The sequence below is a fragment of the Rhinopithecus roxellana genome, chromosome 8 (assembly GCF_007565055.1).
Source record: "Rhinopithecus roxellana isolate Shanxi Qingling chromosome 8, ASM756505v1, whole genome shotgun sequence".
Lineage (NCBI taxonomy): Eukaryota > Metazoa > Chordata > Mammalia > Primates > Cercopithecidae > Rhinopithecus > Rhinopithecus roxellana.
This window is the reverse complement of record NC_044556.1, coordinates 127,228,654-127,246,914: the sequence shown is the minus strand read 5'-3', so window position 1 is coordinate 127,246,914 and position 18,261 is coordinate 127,228,654. Positions and strand designations below refer to the sequence as shown.

The following is an 18,261-nucleotide window of genomic DNA, read 5'->3' as shown; positions in this document are numbered from 1 at the left end:
GTTCCACTTCTGAACATATTTGCTTTGATACGCTTGGGGGAAAAGACCTTTATTCAGCCAGCATAATTCAGCCAGTCCATGGGGCTGCTTATCTTTAAACACACATTGATAAGCAAGCTAGCTCAGAGCCCTCAGAATTTTGACTTAGTTAAGTTTCCTTTCTTTTCTCTCAGCTCCCTATTCTCACTCCATTTGTGTAGGTCAGACACTTGGCTTCTCATTGGTTAAGAAAATAAAGGCCAGTAGAGCACCAAGATTTTCCTAAGTGAAGTCACCACCTCAGAGCCAGCAATTGACCCTTTGGTTTCTTAGCCTCTATCCTTCCTGTGAAGCTGTTACTTTTGAGCCCTGAGTACTGTAGGAATATAACTGCATACTCTCTGGGAGCTTGCTCCTCAAAGTGTGGTCCATGGGCCAGCAGCATCAGCATCACCTGGGAGCTTGTTAGAAATGCAGAATCTGGGGCCCACTACAGACTTAGTGAGTCAGAATCTGCAGGTTAATTTAAGTCAGGGAAGCACTGGTTGCACAACACTGTACCTTAAGGAGTGGAGGCATCTCATCTACCAAACAGAGCTCCCATGGAAGTCCCACAAGTATTCCTCGAACTGAATAACGAGTGCTAACTTGGTGCTCAGGAGTCAGAAATTAGGGCACCCAACACGTAGTGCGTGGCTTCAATGGGGCTCTGCTGCTGTTACTGCTCTTTTCTGCTCTCTGAGAAGGGATGCACTTGTTATATTTTAAGTCTTTCCCTCTACTGAGATGTAAAGCATCTGGATACTTAGGACATTGCTCCCACTTTATTAGAAGGCTCACAACAAATACCATTAGAGTCTCTTCCAGGGAGTGACATGCTCTCTTTCTATGCTCCATCAATACTTTGTACGTCCCTACTAAGAATGCGCCACTCTGAATTGTTCATACATCCCACTGCCCCGCTCCCCACCCCACATCATATTGCACAATTGTTTCTGGTCTGGAAACATGTTTTATAGAGTTTTGAATATCCTGCACCTAGCCTAGTGCCTATCATGGAAGGAAGGAAGGAAGGAAGGAAGGAAGGAAGGAAGGAAGGAAGGAAGGAAGGAAGGAATATTGATTGAGTTTTAGAGAATTGAAGGGACACATTCTGGATGTTGGGGAGTATGGAGAAAACATATGCAAGGAGGTGAATGTTCAGGAAGAGAAGGGAATGAAAAATTTTAGGGAGGTGAGGATGTAGCAGTTGAGTCACATATGAGACAAATCAAGAATAAAGGTCACTTAAATGGTAAGTGTGGATCCAACATGCAAATCCAGATCTGACTTTACATCCTACACCGTCTCCTGTGCCACACTGCTTGTAACATCATGAAATGATAATGGAAGTACAATCAGTACCTGCATGGGAAGTCCAACTTCCTCTTCCATAGGAGAGCAAACTGAGGGTCAGAGAAGTGGAGAGCCTTGCTCACAATTACAGAGCTGGCTGGCAGCAGCACCAGAATGAGAAACCAGAAGAAATCTGTGTGTCTAATGCCATCAGACTACCTAAATTTCCCAACCTAGCCTTCTTCCTTAACATGCATAGTGTGTGTTCTAGAGAGAAGGAAAGCATGCCAGGAGTTCAAAACACAGTTTTGTTTCTTGGGTAAGATGACTCCCTTGGCCCTTGCTTTTTGTGGTTTGCTGTTGGTAGGAGCCAGGACTCTTAGTATACATCAGAGTATCACTTCATTACTCTCCTTGGCCATGACCCTAGATCTAGACCACAGGAACTACACAGCACGAGACCTTTGGATGCTGGTGCGACCCAGTCACCTCTAGACTTCACATGGAGGAAGTTTTCAGAAATTATCAAATTTTTAATGACATTCAAACTCTCCAGTTGGTGGTTTATAGAAAATATCAACAAATTGAAGGCAGGATGTTGCAATTAAAAAGCATGGAGCTGAGATGGTGGTCATCAGGAAACCAGCAAGTTAATCACTCTATTTCCAGCCTAGATGGAAACAGGCCTACTCTGTGCTTCAAGCTTCTAAGGGGTGAAACTTCAGTCCTTTTCTTTCACTTGTCACAGTAGCTGATTATTTTTGCTAAAATCAATTACAGGGAAAAGTTTGAAGATACCTCCATCTCATAGAAGCCTTCTTCTCCTCCCTGGAAAACTGCCTTCTCTCTTCCATCCCCACACTCCTAAGGCCTGGCCGAGGTCCCTGTCATCTCTAGGACCCAAATGTCACTTACTGGCAAAGAGAGGTAGAGAAGGTACCAGAGGAGACTTCTATTCCTAGCTCTGATAATAGACACAACCATGAGAAAGTTTTTTAACCTCTCAATTTTTTTTTTTTTTTGACACGGAGTTTCGCCCTGTCACCTAGGCTGGAGTGCAATAAATAGTGCAATCTTGACTCACTGCAGCCTCCACCTCCCATGTTCCAGCGATTCTCCTGCCTCAGCCTTCCTGGTAGCTGGGATTATAGGCACATACCATCACGCCCAGCTAGTTTTTGTATCTTTAGTAGAGAGGGTTTCACTGTGTTGGCCAGGCTGGTCTCGAACTCCTGACCGCAAATGATCCACCTGTCTTGGCCTCCCAAAGTGCTGGGATTACAGGCATGAGCCACCAGGCCTGGCAAACTACTCAGTTTTTTCTTTTTTCTTTTTTTTGGTGGAAGAGGGGGAATATAGTCTCACTCTGTCGTCACCCAGGCTGGAGTGCAGTGGTGTGATTTTGGCTCACTGCAACCTCCGCCTGCTGGGTTCAAGTAATTCTCCTGCCTCAGCCTCCCGAGTAGCTGGGACTACAGGCACGTGCCACCATGCCCGGCTAATTTTTGTGTTTTTAGTAGAGACGGGGTGTCACCATGCTGGCCAGGCTAGTCTCAAACTCCTGACCTCGTGATCCACCTGCCTTGGCCTCCCAAAGTGCTGGGATTACAGGCATGAGCTGCTGCGCCCAGCCAACTTCTCAATTTTTTAACCTCTTTTTCCTCATGTCAAAAATGAGATTGTTTTACCAGATGACTTCTAAAAATCTTCCAACTCTAAAAATCTAATTTTCTATCTTGCCATTGGGTTAACTTCTAAGACTGATTTCTTTTTCAGGGTATTTTAGTTTTCATGCAGAATATAATAGCCAAAAAAAATTAAAAAGAGACTTCTCTGAAATGCAAAAGAATAGACCTATCTGATGAAATTACAGACTTGCAAGTGGTATTTTGGGACAGAATATCATGTAGGCAACATATTCTGTCTACTTACAAGGCAGCTTTGCCTATCATGACCACTATTTTTATATTTTGATAAAGAAAAAAAAAACACGGAAGAACTGGAACTAAACTATTAGTAATACCCAGTATTGGAAGTGATCTTCATTTATGTTTTTGGCTGTTGATGCATGAGTGTGCTTGCAGAGCATAGCAATATTTTATTAGCAGCAGGTATTAAATATATTATTTAGTATTATAAATATTAGTCTCAAGTATTAGGGCAGATTAGCATTTGATGTATTAGTTCTTTGGGGTTACAATTAAAACTTGAATTCCTAATTGTTATTATCCAATGCATAGTAGGAATTTGCTCTTAATTCCACAATGAGTTCACCAACATTGACAATCCAGTACTAATTCATGACAATTCTTTATTTGTAACTGTGTCTGTGAATAGGTGGTTCACATATTTTGGTTATTATAGACTTTAAAGGTGACAGTTTCAACTGAGGACAGCCTTTTCTTATTATGGCATTTCTTAGCCAAGCTTTCTGAAAAAACTCTGTGCTAAACTCATGGTTTCAAGCCTTTGAAAGCTTCTTAAAGGATGCTACTCATCCCTTACACCCCCTCTTCTTCCACCTGTGTTCTAGAAGTAAAGTCTTTGGCCTGCTCCTTTGACACAAGCTCTTCTACACCAAGCACCCTATCACTGTCCCAGAACAGACAAATCAGACATCTATCACAGGTAACAGATGACTAAGTCAAATATAGACATTTCTACCTCTGTAATTAATATTTGTTAGGCCCTTTATCAATACGATACTTGCATCTGGAATCAAAGGCACTACTAAATATTTACCAATGTGTAGTAGTACTTTTAGATGGAGTTGGTACACTAAGCTTCATAGTTTAAACCTCCAGACAGGCAAGATGTGGAAAGCTTAGGAAATGGATGCATATGTTCCCTAAAGCCACAATACATCACACCATCATCTTCCTGAAACCCTCCCAAGACAACAGATCTCATATTTCTGAAATAGACACAGCATCCTTACTAATAACTCCATAGGTGCAATTTTCTCCCAGTCTGGTCGCTGATACAAAGACAGATGGCTGAGGTTTCCCACCCCTCACCACAACTGTGGGAATACCCTAAGTGGGATGTGAGCCCTCATGTGATGACTCTGTTCCCACTAGGGCAGTCACGCTTGTGCTACTGAGGCTCCACACTGCCTTGTGCACTGTACATTCTCAATGGCTGTCCTCCCCACTCTGAGTATTGCCGTACCTGGCAGTTGACAGTTTGCTAAAGGTGCACCTTTAATTAATGAGTAAGAGTCCCTGTCCACCCACTCCTACTGCCTGTAGACATACACTTTCAGAGCACTAAAATCGGACTCCGGTATCTGCCACTCAAACCCCATCACTGGAAGGTATCAAAGACTTCCCACCACTTGTCACCCCCTTCCCACCAAAAGCACCCTCACTGGTTACATCTCAACACTCCCGCTGATGGTGTCATCTGCCTATTCCATCTCCCATGGGTGAGGAGCTCTGTACAAGCTTCCCAAAGCAAGCAGTGGCTTTAACTAGAAATAGACAGCCAATAACCGTGCTCACCCCAGATCATCCTATCACTCTGTATTTCTACCCTGGAAGCCTTCAGAAAAGTGATGAAGAAAGAAATGCCCCAGGCTGCTTATCTACCAAGGATTTCAGTTTCTTATAGGTTGAAAGACCATGCAATGATTAAATATAATGTCAAATTCTTCCACATGCAATAATAAACATAGAAGGCCCCCCGGGCAGAGAAACATAATCATCGTCTCATTGTCTTCCATTTCACTTTATGCCAACTGAGATATATACCACAGGTAGGAAATGAGATACTTCATATTTATGTGGTGACTCTCTCCTGAATAAAATGGGGGTTGTCAGGCCTATGCATTGTGGTTGGAATGTGAAGCATAGACAGAGAAGAAGAGATGCTATGAAGTGATTCTCATACCACCTGGAGGGAGGCACTAGGAGAAAAGGATGCATTGTTCTGTGTCCTATATGTCAAAGCTGCTATTTGGTTGGGAATGTGGTAATCAGACAGAATGGAGGGAGCCGATGCTACATTTCCGTCTTTCCCAGTTTTCTCAAAGGGTGATCCCAGACCACAAGATGCAGCGTATGGGGAATTCTCCTGATGTCTGCAGCAGTGTCGGCAAACAGGAGCCCCTTTAGCAGGACTTTGCCCAGTGCAAAGACTGCAGTTCCTCTTCGAAGCAAGGCCTTTTTAACTACTCTCCCCATCATGGGAAATCCTGGTTTGAGGACCCATGCTAGCCCTCACACCCAGAGAGAAAAAAAGGTGGTGGGAGTGTAGTGAGATAACTCTCTGGGATAGTTCTACCTCACTTCTCATTTAATCTCTCTCTCTCATACACCCCTCACACCCCAGTCAACACAGGCACTCATTCCCTTGTGTAACTTGCGTATCTGTCAATCAACCAGCCTCCCACACAGTACTATCTCTGCTTCATGGACACCCTTGTGTCATGCAAATAGCAATTAAAAAGAAAAATCCAGGTAACCCAGGGAACAATACTCTCTTTTTTTCTTTTTTCTCTCATTTTTCCCACTAAAAAAGGCCTTTCCAAAAATATATTAAACCAGGTAAATGTTTACTTAGATGTTCAGGTGGTTGGAGCAGATTGACAAGGAAAACAATCACAAAATAAATAATTTTTTTTGTTGTTATTTTTTTTTTTAAAAAAAGAACATTTTCCTACACATTGTCTCTCTCTCTCTCTCTAACTTGATAGAGCTGCTTTCTTGGACAGAGAGATGCTGTTGGAAAGGAGCTCTGAAGGAACCACAAGGGGAACTGGTAACAATCCAGGGCCCTGAAACTTGGTGAGGGGAGGAGGCAGCAGAGAAGGAGGAGTAAGGGAGGGGAGCAAGGAGGCCGCTGCCTGCCCTTGGCGCTCGTTCCTCTGTTGGTTGTACTTCTCATGTTTCCCAGTCAGCATTTGGGAGGGCACAGAGGAGGCAGCATACAAAAGTAAGAACCAATGTCAGGATTCACAAAACAACAACATTTTAAGAAATCTGGTTAAAAAGAATACAAAAGTGACTCCACAGAGGGGGAGGAAGAGCTCTGACCCCTCCCATTGTTGTCCCCTCTTGCTTTCTTGAATGACAAGAATCACTTTTAAGGATTTTTGTTTGTTTCATGGTTCGGCTGGTTCTTTTTCTTAATCTCTTCCTTGGCTCCTTTCTTTCAATTGCATTCATTTTAGAAAGCACCGATCAACTTTACAGATCTGAGGCTGCTGAGCTGTAGCCTCCCTGTGCCAGTGTGTGTGTGGGGTGTGTGTGTGTCTGTGTACGCGCGTGTGCACGGTAGCTGTCTCTCTCTCGCCTGCTTCAGCTCGAGCCTCGAGGTCCCATCTGCTGGATGCTGAAGGTCCCATCTGCTGGATGCTGAAAGTGCATACCCTGTTGGCACTAAGGTGAGGGCTTAGATTATCTTTATACCCCAGATTCATGGATCCCCTCCTTGCCCAGTGCTGAAGTGAGCCACCCATTAGCTACAGAGTTTGCCGGTTTCATATTCCACAGGGTTTGGCAGCTTAGAATTGAAAGCCCTCAGGGAGGACTGGATCCTGCCCACCTCATTGTTGGCCAGCTTGAGCCGATGCCGGAGCAAGCAGGAGAAAAGGTCAAGTCGGACTTTGCCAGGTGGAGAAAGCTGGTTCACCCGGTCCCTGAGCTCAATGAGCTGCAAGAGTGCAGAGTCCTGGGAACCTTGAGTATATGGGTAGTCCAGCTGGAGAATTAGGTCCCGGATAGCATCTGGGTCAAAGGGCAGGCTGTAGCCAAAGACCTGCAAGGTGTTAATTTTCATGTAACCCAAATTCTTAGAGGGATCAGTCATCTCCAGGGGCTCATAGTAGATTGTCTCATTGGAGCTGTCATCCAGGGACCTGATGCGGCTCCGTAGGTAAACATGAACTGTCTCAAAGAAAGTCTTCCACCTATTCCCCAAGGTGATAGTCCAGTTTTGGCACTGGGCAGCTGCATCCACGTTAGTCCTTTCCCAGTCAGGAAAGCTGCCCTCATTCACAGGCATGAACCAGCTCTCAGAGTGGCTGCCCCCAAAGGGGTTGACATAGATGGCCATGACAGGCTCCAGGGTGCTGTTCTTGGTGAGACAGATCTGCAAGGACAAGGCCAACATCACGTGCACCAGCCCAGGTTTGTACTTGTTGCTCTTCAGGGTGAGCAGCATGCGCTTCCTCCAGGAAGGGTCAAACCAGCTGCCCAGCCGCATGTCATTGCTGATGAATATGGAGTGTACCTCAATGCGGCTATCCTGCTTCTGCAGCAGGTACTTTAGCTCCAGGTCCTGCAAGTCTGTCTCCAGCCCAAGAAAGTTCTCCAGGGACTCAGCCACCTCTGGCCGGCACAGCCCCTGGGCCAGCACATAGCCTGGATTGCAGCTCCCACAGCGTGTGCTATTGTCTGGAGCACAGTGGGCACATGCGGGCCCTTCGCCCAGGGCACATGGGATGGGGCCCTGGCAGGAAGATTGATCATAAGGGCAGGTGCAGCTGTGGCTCTGTTCCAGGAAAGTGCCAGGAAAGGTGCTTTCCCCACAGTAGAGGAGGGACTGGATTCGGTTCCACCAGTAGGACAAGGACCTTTGGGAGCAGAGATAAAATGAAGTAAGAGTGAAAAGAAGTCACACACTGACACCCTCCCTAAGAGTAGCAAGACATTGACCACTAGGCATGGAAGGCAATGAGGAAGATAAAATCCCTGAGATCTCTGAGTGGCGGAAACTCTACTTTACTACTTTGGACTAATTGAGCAAAGCCTAGAGTTCTGTGTCTGATGGGTCAGCACCAGAAATACTGGACACCCAACTTGTACTGAGAGCAACTAGGCTCATCTCTCCCAAGTCCTACTTCATTCCCTTATTCAAAAACTTACAGAGGATCTCCAGCATCTTTTGTGTCAAATCTGTTTTCAGTCTTCTAAATAAGATGGCTCTTCAAATCTTCTAACTTCTTGCCAACTTTCATTCCCTCTTCAAGGTTTCTGTCCTTTCTCTTCTCTCTGCTCCTCTCACTCCTCCACCAAGAGCAGAAATTTTCTATGGCTGATTCTCTTAAAATTTTGATTTTAGCTCTTATGTTACCTCTTCAAAGAAGTCTACCCTGATGTCCCTGCCAGAAGAACCACTGTACTCACTCTCCATCACATCACCCTGTTTTATTCAATCCATGACAATTATCAGTATCTGAAATTATTTATTTATTGTTTACTTGTTTATAAACTGCTTCCCTGTTAATAAATACCATGAAAGCAGGAACACTGTCTTGAGACCAACAGCTTCTCAGAAATGAGAATTGTTTCTATGCATGGTAAGCATTTAATCATTATTTGTTGAAAGAAGAATAAATGAACTCCTCTCCAAACCTCTTCTTTGTATGCTTCCCTTCTTACCTGTGCCTCTGATAGAGCTGCACCACTGGGTTGCTGGCTGTGAAGGTGGCCTCCTTGACTTGGAAGACTGTCCTACCTCACGTGTACCAGAGCAATTTCCCTCTCTTCCAAGACTTTCTTCTCCAAGGAAGCTTTCCTTTCTGGTTTTTACCTCTAGGAGACTATCCCTTTAATTTTTGTTTCACCACCATAAATTTAAGTGGTTGCCACATAGTTATAATTTTCTAGTTTTTATGTTTCTGTTTGTTAAATCTTTCCAATTCATGAATACCCCTGCAGCTTAATAGTAAGGCATGGAATATGGATTCAAAAACTTGTCAAATAAATACATGAATGAGTGGATGAACAAGTGGATGCCTGTAACGATACAGCCCCACTCTATCCCTGAGGGTGCAGGTCTCCACTTTCTTTCCTCCTGTGACCCAGAGCCGAATCATTTGTTTGACACAAGCCAGTGTGTGTGTTTTTCATCAGATGCAATAGCTGGATGAAATTTAACTCCATCCCTTTTTTTCTTAGACTTATTAAAAAGGAAATCAGTAAATGAGAATTAGAGCATTACTAGAATAACATTTGAGTCAGTATAATTTAGATAAAAGTAAAATCAGCCCATCTTTTTTTTCTCTGTCTCACTTCAGACACAACTCACAGCTGAGAATGACACACATGAGTAGGCTGAGATAACTGGAAGGCTATGTGTGAGTCACCACTCCCAGATCCCCTACATTGGACAGAGGGTTCTCCTTGGCCTCAGCAGCTGTCAGGGGAGGTGCTGAGCTCTGCTCTAGCATCCGGGGGATGCTCACCTCTCCTTGGGCAGGCGGAAGCGAGGCTGGCGATGGCAGCGCTTGCAGAGGTTGAAGAGCCGGCGGACGATCCGATGGGTCTTTTTGAACAGCACTTTCAAGCCAGCTCCCAGCTGCTGGTAGCGATGCTGAAGGCTGGTATCCATGGCCCAGAACTGGGAGATAGCTGTGGAGTTCAGGAACCGGTCATTGGGCAGCCTTTTCAGCAGGGCCTGGAACTCTTCTGTGAACAAGAACACAGGACCTGAGCTGAGGGGCAGCTATGCAGAGCTCTGGTAAGGACAGGTGGACACTGTCCAGATCCAGGGCCCTTCACAGTTACTGCATGAGGAAGGAGGCTGCACACCCATTCTCCCAGGTGCTTTTTAAAAAATCAACACCTTTATTGAGAAATAATTAACAAGTTGTAAAATATGGCCTCAGGAATTTTCTCATCTTTTCTACCCCTATGGCTCTGAATTTCAAAATAGATCTCTGCCTCCCTCAGAGGGGCCAGAGCTCCTGCTATTGCAAATGACATTGGATGCAGCTCTTTCCCCCTTTATACTTCCTTCTGAGACATCCACAACACTATCTCAAGGCCAATCCTCTTCAATAGCACCACAGCACCCATATGGAACCTGTGGGGCCCTCGTGAAGGTGAGTGTGCACCCAGACTGGCACAAGTAGGCCCAGAGAAGATGCAGCACCTAGCTCAGAAATCTTTCTAGAAATCCTCCAGTCCCTGAGACCAGCCTCTCCCATCCATGTCCTCCTCTCTGACTCTCTAAGATACTCTTCTTCTCTTTTCAGCTTCAGCTCTTGGGCAGATACCCATTCTGCCCTACAGCAAATTTAGGAGCAATCTGCCTACTGCTTCTAAGTTCCTGCTGAGTCTAGGTTCTCCTTAGAGCTTCCTGGGCACACCATGGCTTCTGAACTCATGTGTAGGTTTCTGTGCATTGCTCTGCTTTTCCTTGGGCCCTGCAGCTGCCAGGTCTCCTGATGGAGGTCTAGAGAGCCCTGATTGATTCATTAGCAGTAACTCATAGTAGTAAAAGCCCAAAGTCATGTTACGGACCATAACCCACCACCATAGCCCAAAGCATGGGGCTGGGGACTGGAATGTGATATTCTCCTTAGCTACTAAATGCCTAGTCCAGGACTTAAAATGGCAACCCTTGGGGCCTCAGCTCATTTTGATTTCTCATGTACCTGGTTCCTCATTTCCCCAGAAGACTGGAGAAGCATGCCTAGTAATGGCACTAACATCTAGTATGTGCACAGTTAAAACATTTGAGTATATGGAAGAGCATGCAGAACAAAAAGACAAACTCCCATGTGTCTGCCACTAGCTTTTGCCATTCTGCCATATTGGCTTCAGATTTTTTTTCTTTAAGAAATAAAGCAAACCAAATATACTGCACAAGAGGGCCCTAAACTTCCCTTTCTCTCTATCCAGATATAACCACTCTCTTGATGTTTTCTTTTCCATTATCACATATTTTTAATTTTTTTACAAATGTAGTTATCCATAAAAGTATCATGTATTGGGTATCCTGTTTGTAAACATTATACAAATAGTATTAAACATGTATTATATTTAATAAATTATAGTATTATATGAAGATATTATATAAATATATATATAATATAACCTTTTTGGCTTGTTTTGTTTTATTTAATATTATGTTTTTGAACTATATCCACAGAAATATCATTCATTTAGTGTTGAAATGTGCAAATATACCATGCAGAGTTATTTATACATTGAATTCATCTACATGATCTCATGTGAGCCTTCCATTCACTATTATCACGCTCCCTCTTTTTCAGATGAGGAAACTCAGACCTTGAGAAGCTGCACGGCTAATCCAAGGTCATAAAGCTTGTCAAACCAGGCAAGGATGCAAAACTAGTTCTCTTGAATCTGGGTCTCAAGGTAACTGATATTAGCTTTAACAGCAACAAACAACAACTGAATTGTATTGGATGTCATCTAGAACCATTCTATGCACTTCATTTATTCAACAGATATTTATAGTGAACCTTATGTGCAAGCATTGCTCTAGGCACTGTGGAATCAGTAGCAAACAAGACAAACAAGGTCTATGTCCTTAATTATGTTTATCTTAGTTTATTAAGTCCTTAAAATATACCTATGTAAATGGACATAATACCAATGTCCTAGAAAAAAATGAAACCACTTGAACCTCAGGGTGGTGATATAACCTGGTTGAGGTTACAGACACAGTAACTGGCCATGTCAAGATCCCCATGAGGATCCTCAACTCTCAAGTTTTGTTCTCCCCATGTTCTTGCTCTGCACCTCACAGCCACCTCTCATTGACAGGGAGGAATTCTGGGTCAGCTGGCTGCTCACCTGACTCTTCAAACTGACGGTTGTGAGTGGCCCAGGAGTCTTGGATCTGCAGCAGGCTGTCCTCCATGGCCTGGATGTCAGCATCAGGGCAGTTGCATTCAGGGAAGGTGGGGCTGCACTTGCACCAGCAGTCATTCTCCTTGCAGACGAGCTCACCCTCAGAGCTGCATGTGATGTAGCTGAGTGCTGCAGCTACAAAGCGCTCACGCAGATACTCAGGCAGCAGCACCTGAAGGCCTGGGGAAAGTATGTGTCAAGGAATCTCTGGGAAGAACCAGTGAGGACTCAGTTTTCCATGCCCAAGGCTGCAGGAACCCCAGCTGGGGTTCTGCTGACTTGTGCATCCTGGGTCCAAGCATGGTCACCCCAGGGCCTGATCCTGCTGAGCTGGTTGGGAGAGAAGGCTACTGCTGCCCCAGTGACAGATGGGGGAGGATCTGAAAATGCAGATGGGAACATCAAAGCCCAAGGCTTAGCCAAACCCCTCAGATCAGCCAAATTGAGAGTGTGCATATCATAAGCACAGGCTTATTGGCTACACATCAGCATTTCTGGGATGGGAACGGGAAGATGTTTCAGATAAAAGAAGAGCTTACAGCCCTCTTGGGCGAGAAAACAAGGTTTGATGGGCTTTTTGCCCTGCCTTCTGTAGCCATCCTCCTGTTTATAGCTTAACTGAGATTAGCAGTAGGCATCCTAGGACATTGTTGAATTCTGACCCTTCTGAGCCTTCCACCCCAGCCCTGATGACCAGGGAAGCTGTTCTGGTTAAGAGATAGGAACAGATATTGTGGGTATACAGTGTCCAGGCACTATGTTGAGTACTTTTTATATATGATTGCAAATAACATTTGTGCTCATACTGAGGTTTTTATAGGTAAGGAAATCCAAGCCCTAAGACCACAGTGACCTGCCCAAATCACAGAACTCATAGAATCTGCTTAGTTTCAGATCCTGCCCTTGTCTCATCAGCTAGTACTATATAACTGGGACTGCCTGTCCTATTTCAATAGGATTTAACTCTTAAGAAGATTTGAAGGTGGGATGGTGGTCAATGCCCTGAGATCAGTCATGCCGGGATAGATATGAATGGCTCTCAGCTCTCTTCAAATTAGCTTCTGATCTTGGATACAATGCACTAAATTGCTCTGAGCTTCAGTTTTCTCGCCCAACTGCAGTAACTACCAGTTTACCTACAGCAGAACACACTCCTAGTTGGCTTCAAGCCACTCACAAGGCGGCTGCTGGAAGCTTACCAAAGGATGAACAAAGGGTAGGCATGCCTTTGGATGCAGTCTGGGCCACGTTCGAGGTCAGATCTGCAGGAGGCTCCCCCAGTAGGGACATTGTGAAACCTTGTGCCAGGAAAGTGAGCAATATGAGAACTTCTGGATATGGTGAGCTCCTCTTTCCTCAAATGTCTGCCAGCTGTTTATTTTTAGGCCCTTGACCTTGTCCTTGGCAGGAAACCAGAGAACTCAAAGTATGTATCCCAGTCTCAGCAGACCTCAAAATATAACTTAAAATTGCCAGCAGCAGTGGGTGTTTGTTGTTCTTTCTTGAGGTCTACCTCCAATTCTGAACTGCCCCTAAATTTTCCTTTCTTGGCACTGTGCCTACTGTGGCATTTGAGTGGTTCTCCCCACACACCCCGTCCACATGCTTGCTTTCAGCACTCACCCTCTCCAAGTCCTTTCCTTTCACCTCCCCCATCACATCCCTCCTCCTCACCAGAACACTTCCCATGCTATAAAATAAGTGCCCCGAGAAATGTCTGCATGAGTGATGGGCTATAAAATTAAACAGCATAAACTATTCCAAATGAACAACTAGACATTTTGAACTTCACTCACTGCTACTTTCCAGACACAAACCCAGCCCATCCAGGGACCTCAGTGAAGAGGAATGCTAATTGCCTTAGGTAGCTCTAAATAAATGAGTTTTTAGTCCTCTTTCTTATATGTTTCTTTATTCCTAAAGCATTGCTGGGTCGCATTTGACTCAGGTTGCCTGGAATTTGTAATCGTAGATCCTGGGTGAGGGTTATTGATTTTGTAATGCTGAGACAGTCATATCTTAAAAAGAGTACAATTCAGTTAGGCCATGAAAAAAATAAAGTTTTCCCACTGAATCAGTTTGCATAGCCCTGCCCCCAGGATGCCTGTGGGGAACAGAGAGCAAGAGATGCACATCTCCCCTGAGCCCCCAGCCTCCAGAGTTAGTGTGGTTTTCTTTCCCTTTTCTTTCACAGTTTTGCTTGTTCTGTCTCAAATCAAATTCTTATTCTTCTCAAACTCATCTCCTGACTTTGAATCACCCATTTGCAAGATCACAGACAGATAACAGAAAGCAGCGGCCACGTTCAAAATGTGGTTCCAGTAAGTAGTGGTTCCCCACTTTGTATAGTTCTTAGTTGAGCTGGATGGTAGTCTTATAACCACTCTGTAAAGGCCAGCTTTTCCTCAATGTGTCTTTGGGATAAAGCAGAAGGTTTTCTGGGAAATGAAGATCGTTGAAGTAGGTAAAGGCTTATAAGGATGGGTATGCTGTTCCTTATAGGATTGTGACAGAGGACTTGAGACGGAATGTGAAGAGGGATGATTGAGGTGTCATGTGATATGAGCAATAGGTCTGGGATATAGGGCAAACCATACCGGAAAGTTTCTTAAAACATGACGGAAAGTTGTTAAATACAGGTCCCAGAACTTGTGGTAGTGCTTGTCTTAAGAAAGGTTTGATCAAATGGAACAGGCAGAATTTTATCCTGCTATTTGATCTAGGTTTTTTTTGTTTTTTGTTTTTTAATCAGGTGTGAAAGGTATGAAAACTATCACAGTGCTGCTTACCAAGTAACTGCACTTTGTTCTCCGGACTCTGTACCAGGACAGAACTGACTGAGTCCAGATTGTCATAGTTGCTGCAGCCCAGAGGACCGGTCCTGGTCTCGGTGACCTAGAGAAGGAAGGAGTAGGGAGTAGGTTTAGATAACAAATGGACACTCCCTTTGTACTTCCCTTCTCCAGCTGCTCCATCTCCAGCTCCACATCCTGTCCTCGACCAGCTACAGCAGTGATACGTGCCTTTTCGTACTCCAGAGGTAGAAAGTCACGTTCTTCCTTGTCCTGAGGCAGTGAGTGTCTGTTACATATGGCTAGCAGCAGCAGTTGTATGTAAGTGAGAGCCTTTCAGAGAGAGCCAAAGGGAATTTGTGTCTGGAAAGGCAGAGAATGCTGGAAAAGGAGTGAAACCTTAAGCTCGAGTCACCCCTTCTCTCTCCAGAAGAAGGCAAGAGGCCATATGTGGTCCCTGTCAGCCTGCTGGCAAGCCCAGCTGCATCCACTTGCTGTGGTACTCACAGGCTTTATGGATCCTAAAGATGAAAAGCACTAGAGAAATATGAGTTATGAGTATTAGTATTAGTATTAAACATTTAAGTCCCACCTCAGCACTGAGACGTCCTTAGAGAAAATCAGCCATGGGCTTACTGCATATTTTAATACATATATTAAATATACATAAACTCTTATAGCCATGTAATATTCCAAAACACCATAGAGTCATTTTAAAATATTATAAAGTTGGCCCATCAGTTTTCCCTGATGTTTAAAGTATAAGATGAAAAATGGGAAGCTTTAAATGCACTGAAATAATTATGTAATAAGAATGATGGGGACCTGAGGCCCTTTCTTCTCAGGATCTCTGAAGGCTTTGCCAACAATCAATCAACCAATCAACGAGTATTTATTGAGCAGCCACTGTTTAATTCCATACAATTCTTCAAACATTTATAGAGCACCTTTCCTGAAGTTCATCATGGAAGCCCACTCTGACACCTCTGACCTCCTCTTCTGGTTTCAGCTCCCCCCTACTTTGCAGTAAGCACAGGAGTTGCAGTTTTGCATCCCTTTCTGCAAGAATGTGATCCATGTCTGGATCCTACACACTATAGGCTCCAAAGAGGGAAGCTCATATTTATTTTGCTCCCCATGTTGTTGACAGCAATTAACAGGTTCTGGCACATAGTAGGTACTCAATAAACAAGAGAATGCATGTATAATATGTTCCAGGCTTTTCAGGGTAGGGAGGTGTGTGCAACAATGTACACATCATGTACTGCATCCTCCAGGAAGTCATAACCTGTGGGGGAGTTAGGTGCATACACAGCTGACTGACAGACATCCAAGTCACGGTAGAAGCCCGCATCATGATGAGCTCTAAGGAAGCACAGCTCTAAACAGAGGGAAACAAGAGAGGAAGTAGCAGAAGAGGCACCATCTTGTTGGTCGCTAAGGAGAAGTAGGGAGTGGACAGGTGGGAAGAGAGGAAATGTACTACGAGGAAAAGGAGAAGGGACAGTGTGATCTCTGCAGCACACAGGCTTGGAAGTGCATAGTGCATGTGTCTAACACCCTGCCTTGTTACCATTGTGAATATGAAAGTGTAAGGGACATTCTTCAAGGGAGTTTAGTAGACCTAGGTTTAAAAAACACACATAGAGCAGAGTGATAAAGTGAGAGATTGCGTCATGCTGAGCAAAAACAGTCGGGAGAGAGGCAGGAGGGATTCCTGTAGCTTGAAGTAATCCATGAATGCTTTATGAAGGAAGTAAGCCATGAATTCGTTTTCAAGAATGAGTAGGGGTGGCAGGGAAGGGAGGGGAAATTGAATAAAGAAGGGTAACTCCACACAAATACCAAGGGGTAGCAATAGGCACAGAGCGTGAGAGGCAGCAGGGAGAACTAGACCGAGGCCACGCCAGGGGCAGGGACAGCTTCTCTACAGTTTTCCAAATTCTTCCTCCAAGAGCATCCTACTTAACTTTCCCAAGAACTCACCAGAACAAATCTCATTACTATCACTCTCCAAGGAGGAAAGTAAGGTTCAGAGAGTTATAGTCCTTGAGACCACAGAGCTGATGAGTAGCAGAAACAGGATTCTAACTTTACAGTCCTCAGACTCCAGTTCAATACCTTTTTGTCTCCTGAGCAGGCAGGTCAAAGGACTGCAGAAAAGAGAGTCTAAATCCTTTACATGACATCACTGTCAAACACAAGTATTCTAAACAGACCAGTCCACCCAAAATATTTTAGTGATCTGCTCTCTCCTCAGAATGTTAACATTGAGCAAAACAAATTATACTGACTTCAGATCAGTTTGATTATCCTTACAATGCAGACCAGGAAACCAAGGCTCAGATAAGTTAAATGACTTATTCCAGGTCATACAGTCACCTGCAAGGAGAAGATTTATTTGGCTCATTCATTCATTCTTTTATTTACTCATTTGTTCATTTAACAAATATTCAAGGAGCATCCAGAACTCACAGATGAATAGGACATAGTTATGGCCAGTAAGGAGCTTAGAGACAAGTAGAAATGTACTTAAATAATCCCAGTGTTTTCGCTGTTACACATGAGCCTGCCTCCCTCCACATGTGGACACAGGTGCTGAATCATGTTTCTTTATTGGGTGAGTGGGTGATTGACTACTGGTCAGACTGTACTTGGGAAGCGGAGGCAGCCTCATTTCAAGATGAAGTCTTCACTTTCTTTATGGTGTCGAACTCCCCCTATGAAGAGCCATGGCCAATGACTGTCCCAGCTACTCTGAGGAAGTTTGCCCCTCTAGGTTAGGGTGGGCTGAAGGACAGAGGTAGGACACAGGGATATGGTATTTGGAGGCTTGCCTGTCCCTACCTACAGGTAAGCTGGCCACTCCATCATCACTGGCTTTTCCATCCACTTACTCTTGACTTGGTCACTCACCAACCAGGTCCAGGAAAGAAGGAAGTTAACAAGCCTTAAGTGGGAATAAGATGTGACCCAAAGAGGAGGACAGGCCAGAGAACAGCCACAATAGGAGCTTTCCTTTCCTTCCCCTTCTCCCTCCCCCATCCCTACCTGCCACCAATGCATCTGCTCCCCACCCCCCCTCCCCCAACCACCATCATCTTGCTCATCATGCTGGGCTATCTTTGATTCAATTTTCTGACCTTTACTCTGCTGTTTCTAAAGGTCAGTTCCACAAGAGGACAATCAATTAGGTAAGTCATTGAAAGGGTGTGAGTAACTTCACTTTAATTGTGGCACAAGGATGGGAATTAGGAGAAAAATAACATGATCCTTATGCTCATTTCCTGTTAGAGTGAAGAACCTGAAGAGTGAGGAAGGCCCACTCAAGTTTCACTAGTTCCCAAAGTCATAGTGCTTTTCATTGCTATTCTGCTCTGAGATGCTGTCTTCTACCTTCAGAAGTAAGGAGGTGAAAAGAATAGAGGGAGCTGGAGAGGGACCCGTTGCAGTTTTTGCCTGAGTACTGACTTGAGTAAGCAGAATAGCCTGAGACACCCCCAATCCCTCGCCCCAAAGTGAGGAAAACCTCAGCATCTCTGGAG

The 18,261-nt window shown here is 44.5% G+C and overlaps 1 protein-coding gene across 1 annotated transcript in view; it reads right to left on the bottom strand.

Annotated features, from left to right (window-relative positions):
• Positions 1-5,848: 5,848 nt before the first annotated feature.
• Positions 5,849-18,261, bottom strand: part of BRINP2 (BMP/retinoic acid inducible neural specific 2) — a 110,444-nt gene continuing 98,031 nt past the window's right edge. The window contains exons 5-8 of the mRNA XM_010367399.2: positions 14,714-14,819; positions 11,868-12,104; positions 9,506-9,728; positions 5,849-7,891 (exon numbers count right to left, since the gene is read on the bottom strand). Coding sequence (XP_010365701.2) covers positions 6,775-7,891; positions 9,506-9,728; positions 11,868-12,104; positions 14,714-14,819 — 1,683 coding nt within the window. The 3' untranslated portion in view covers positions 5,849-6,774. The remainder of the gene's footprint in view (positions 7,892-9,505; positions 9,729-11,867; positions 12,105-14,713; positions 14,820-18,261) is intronic.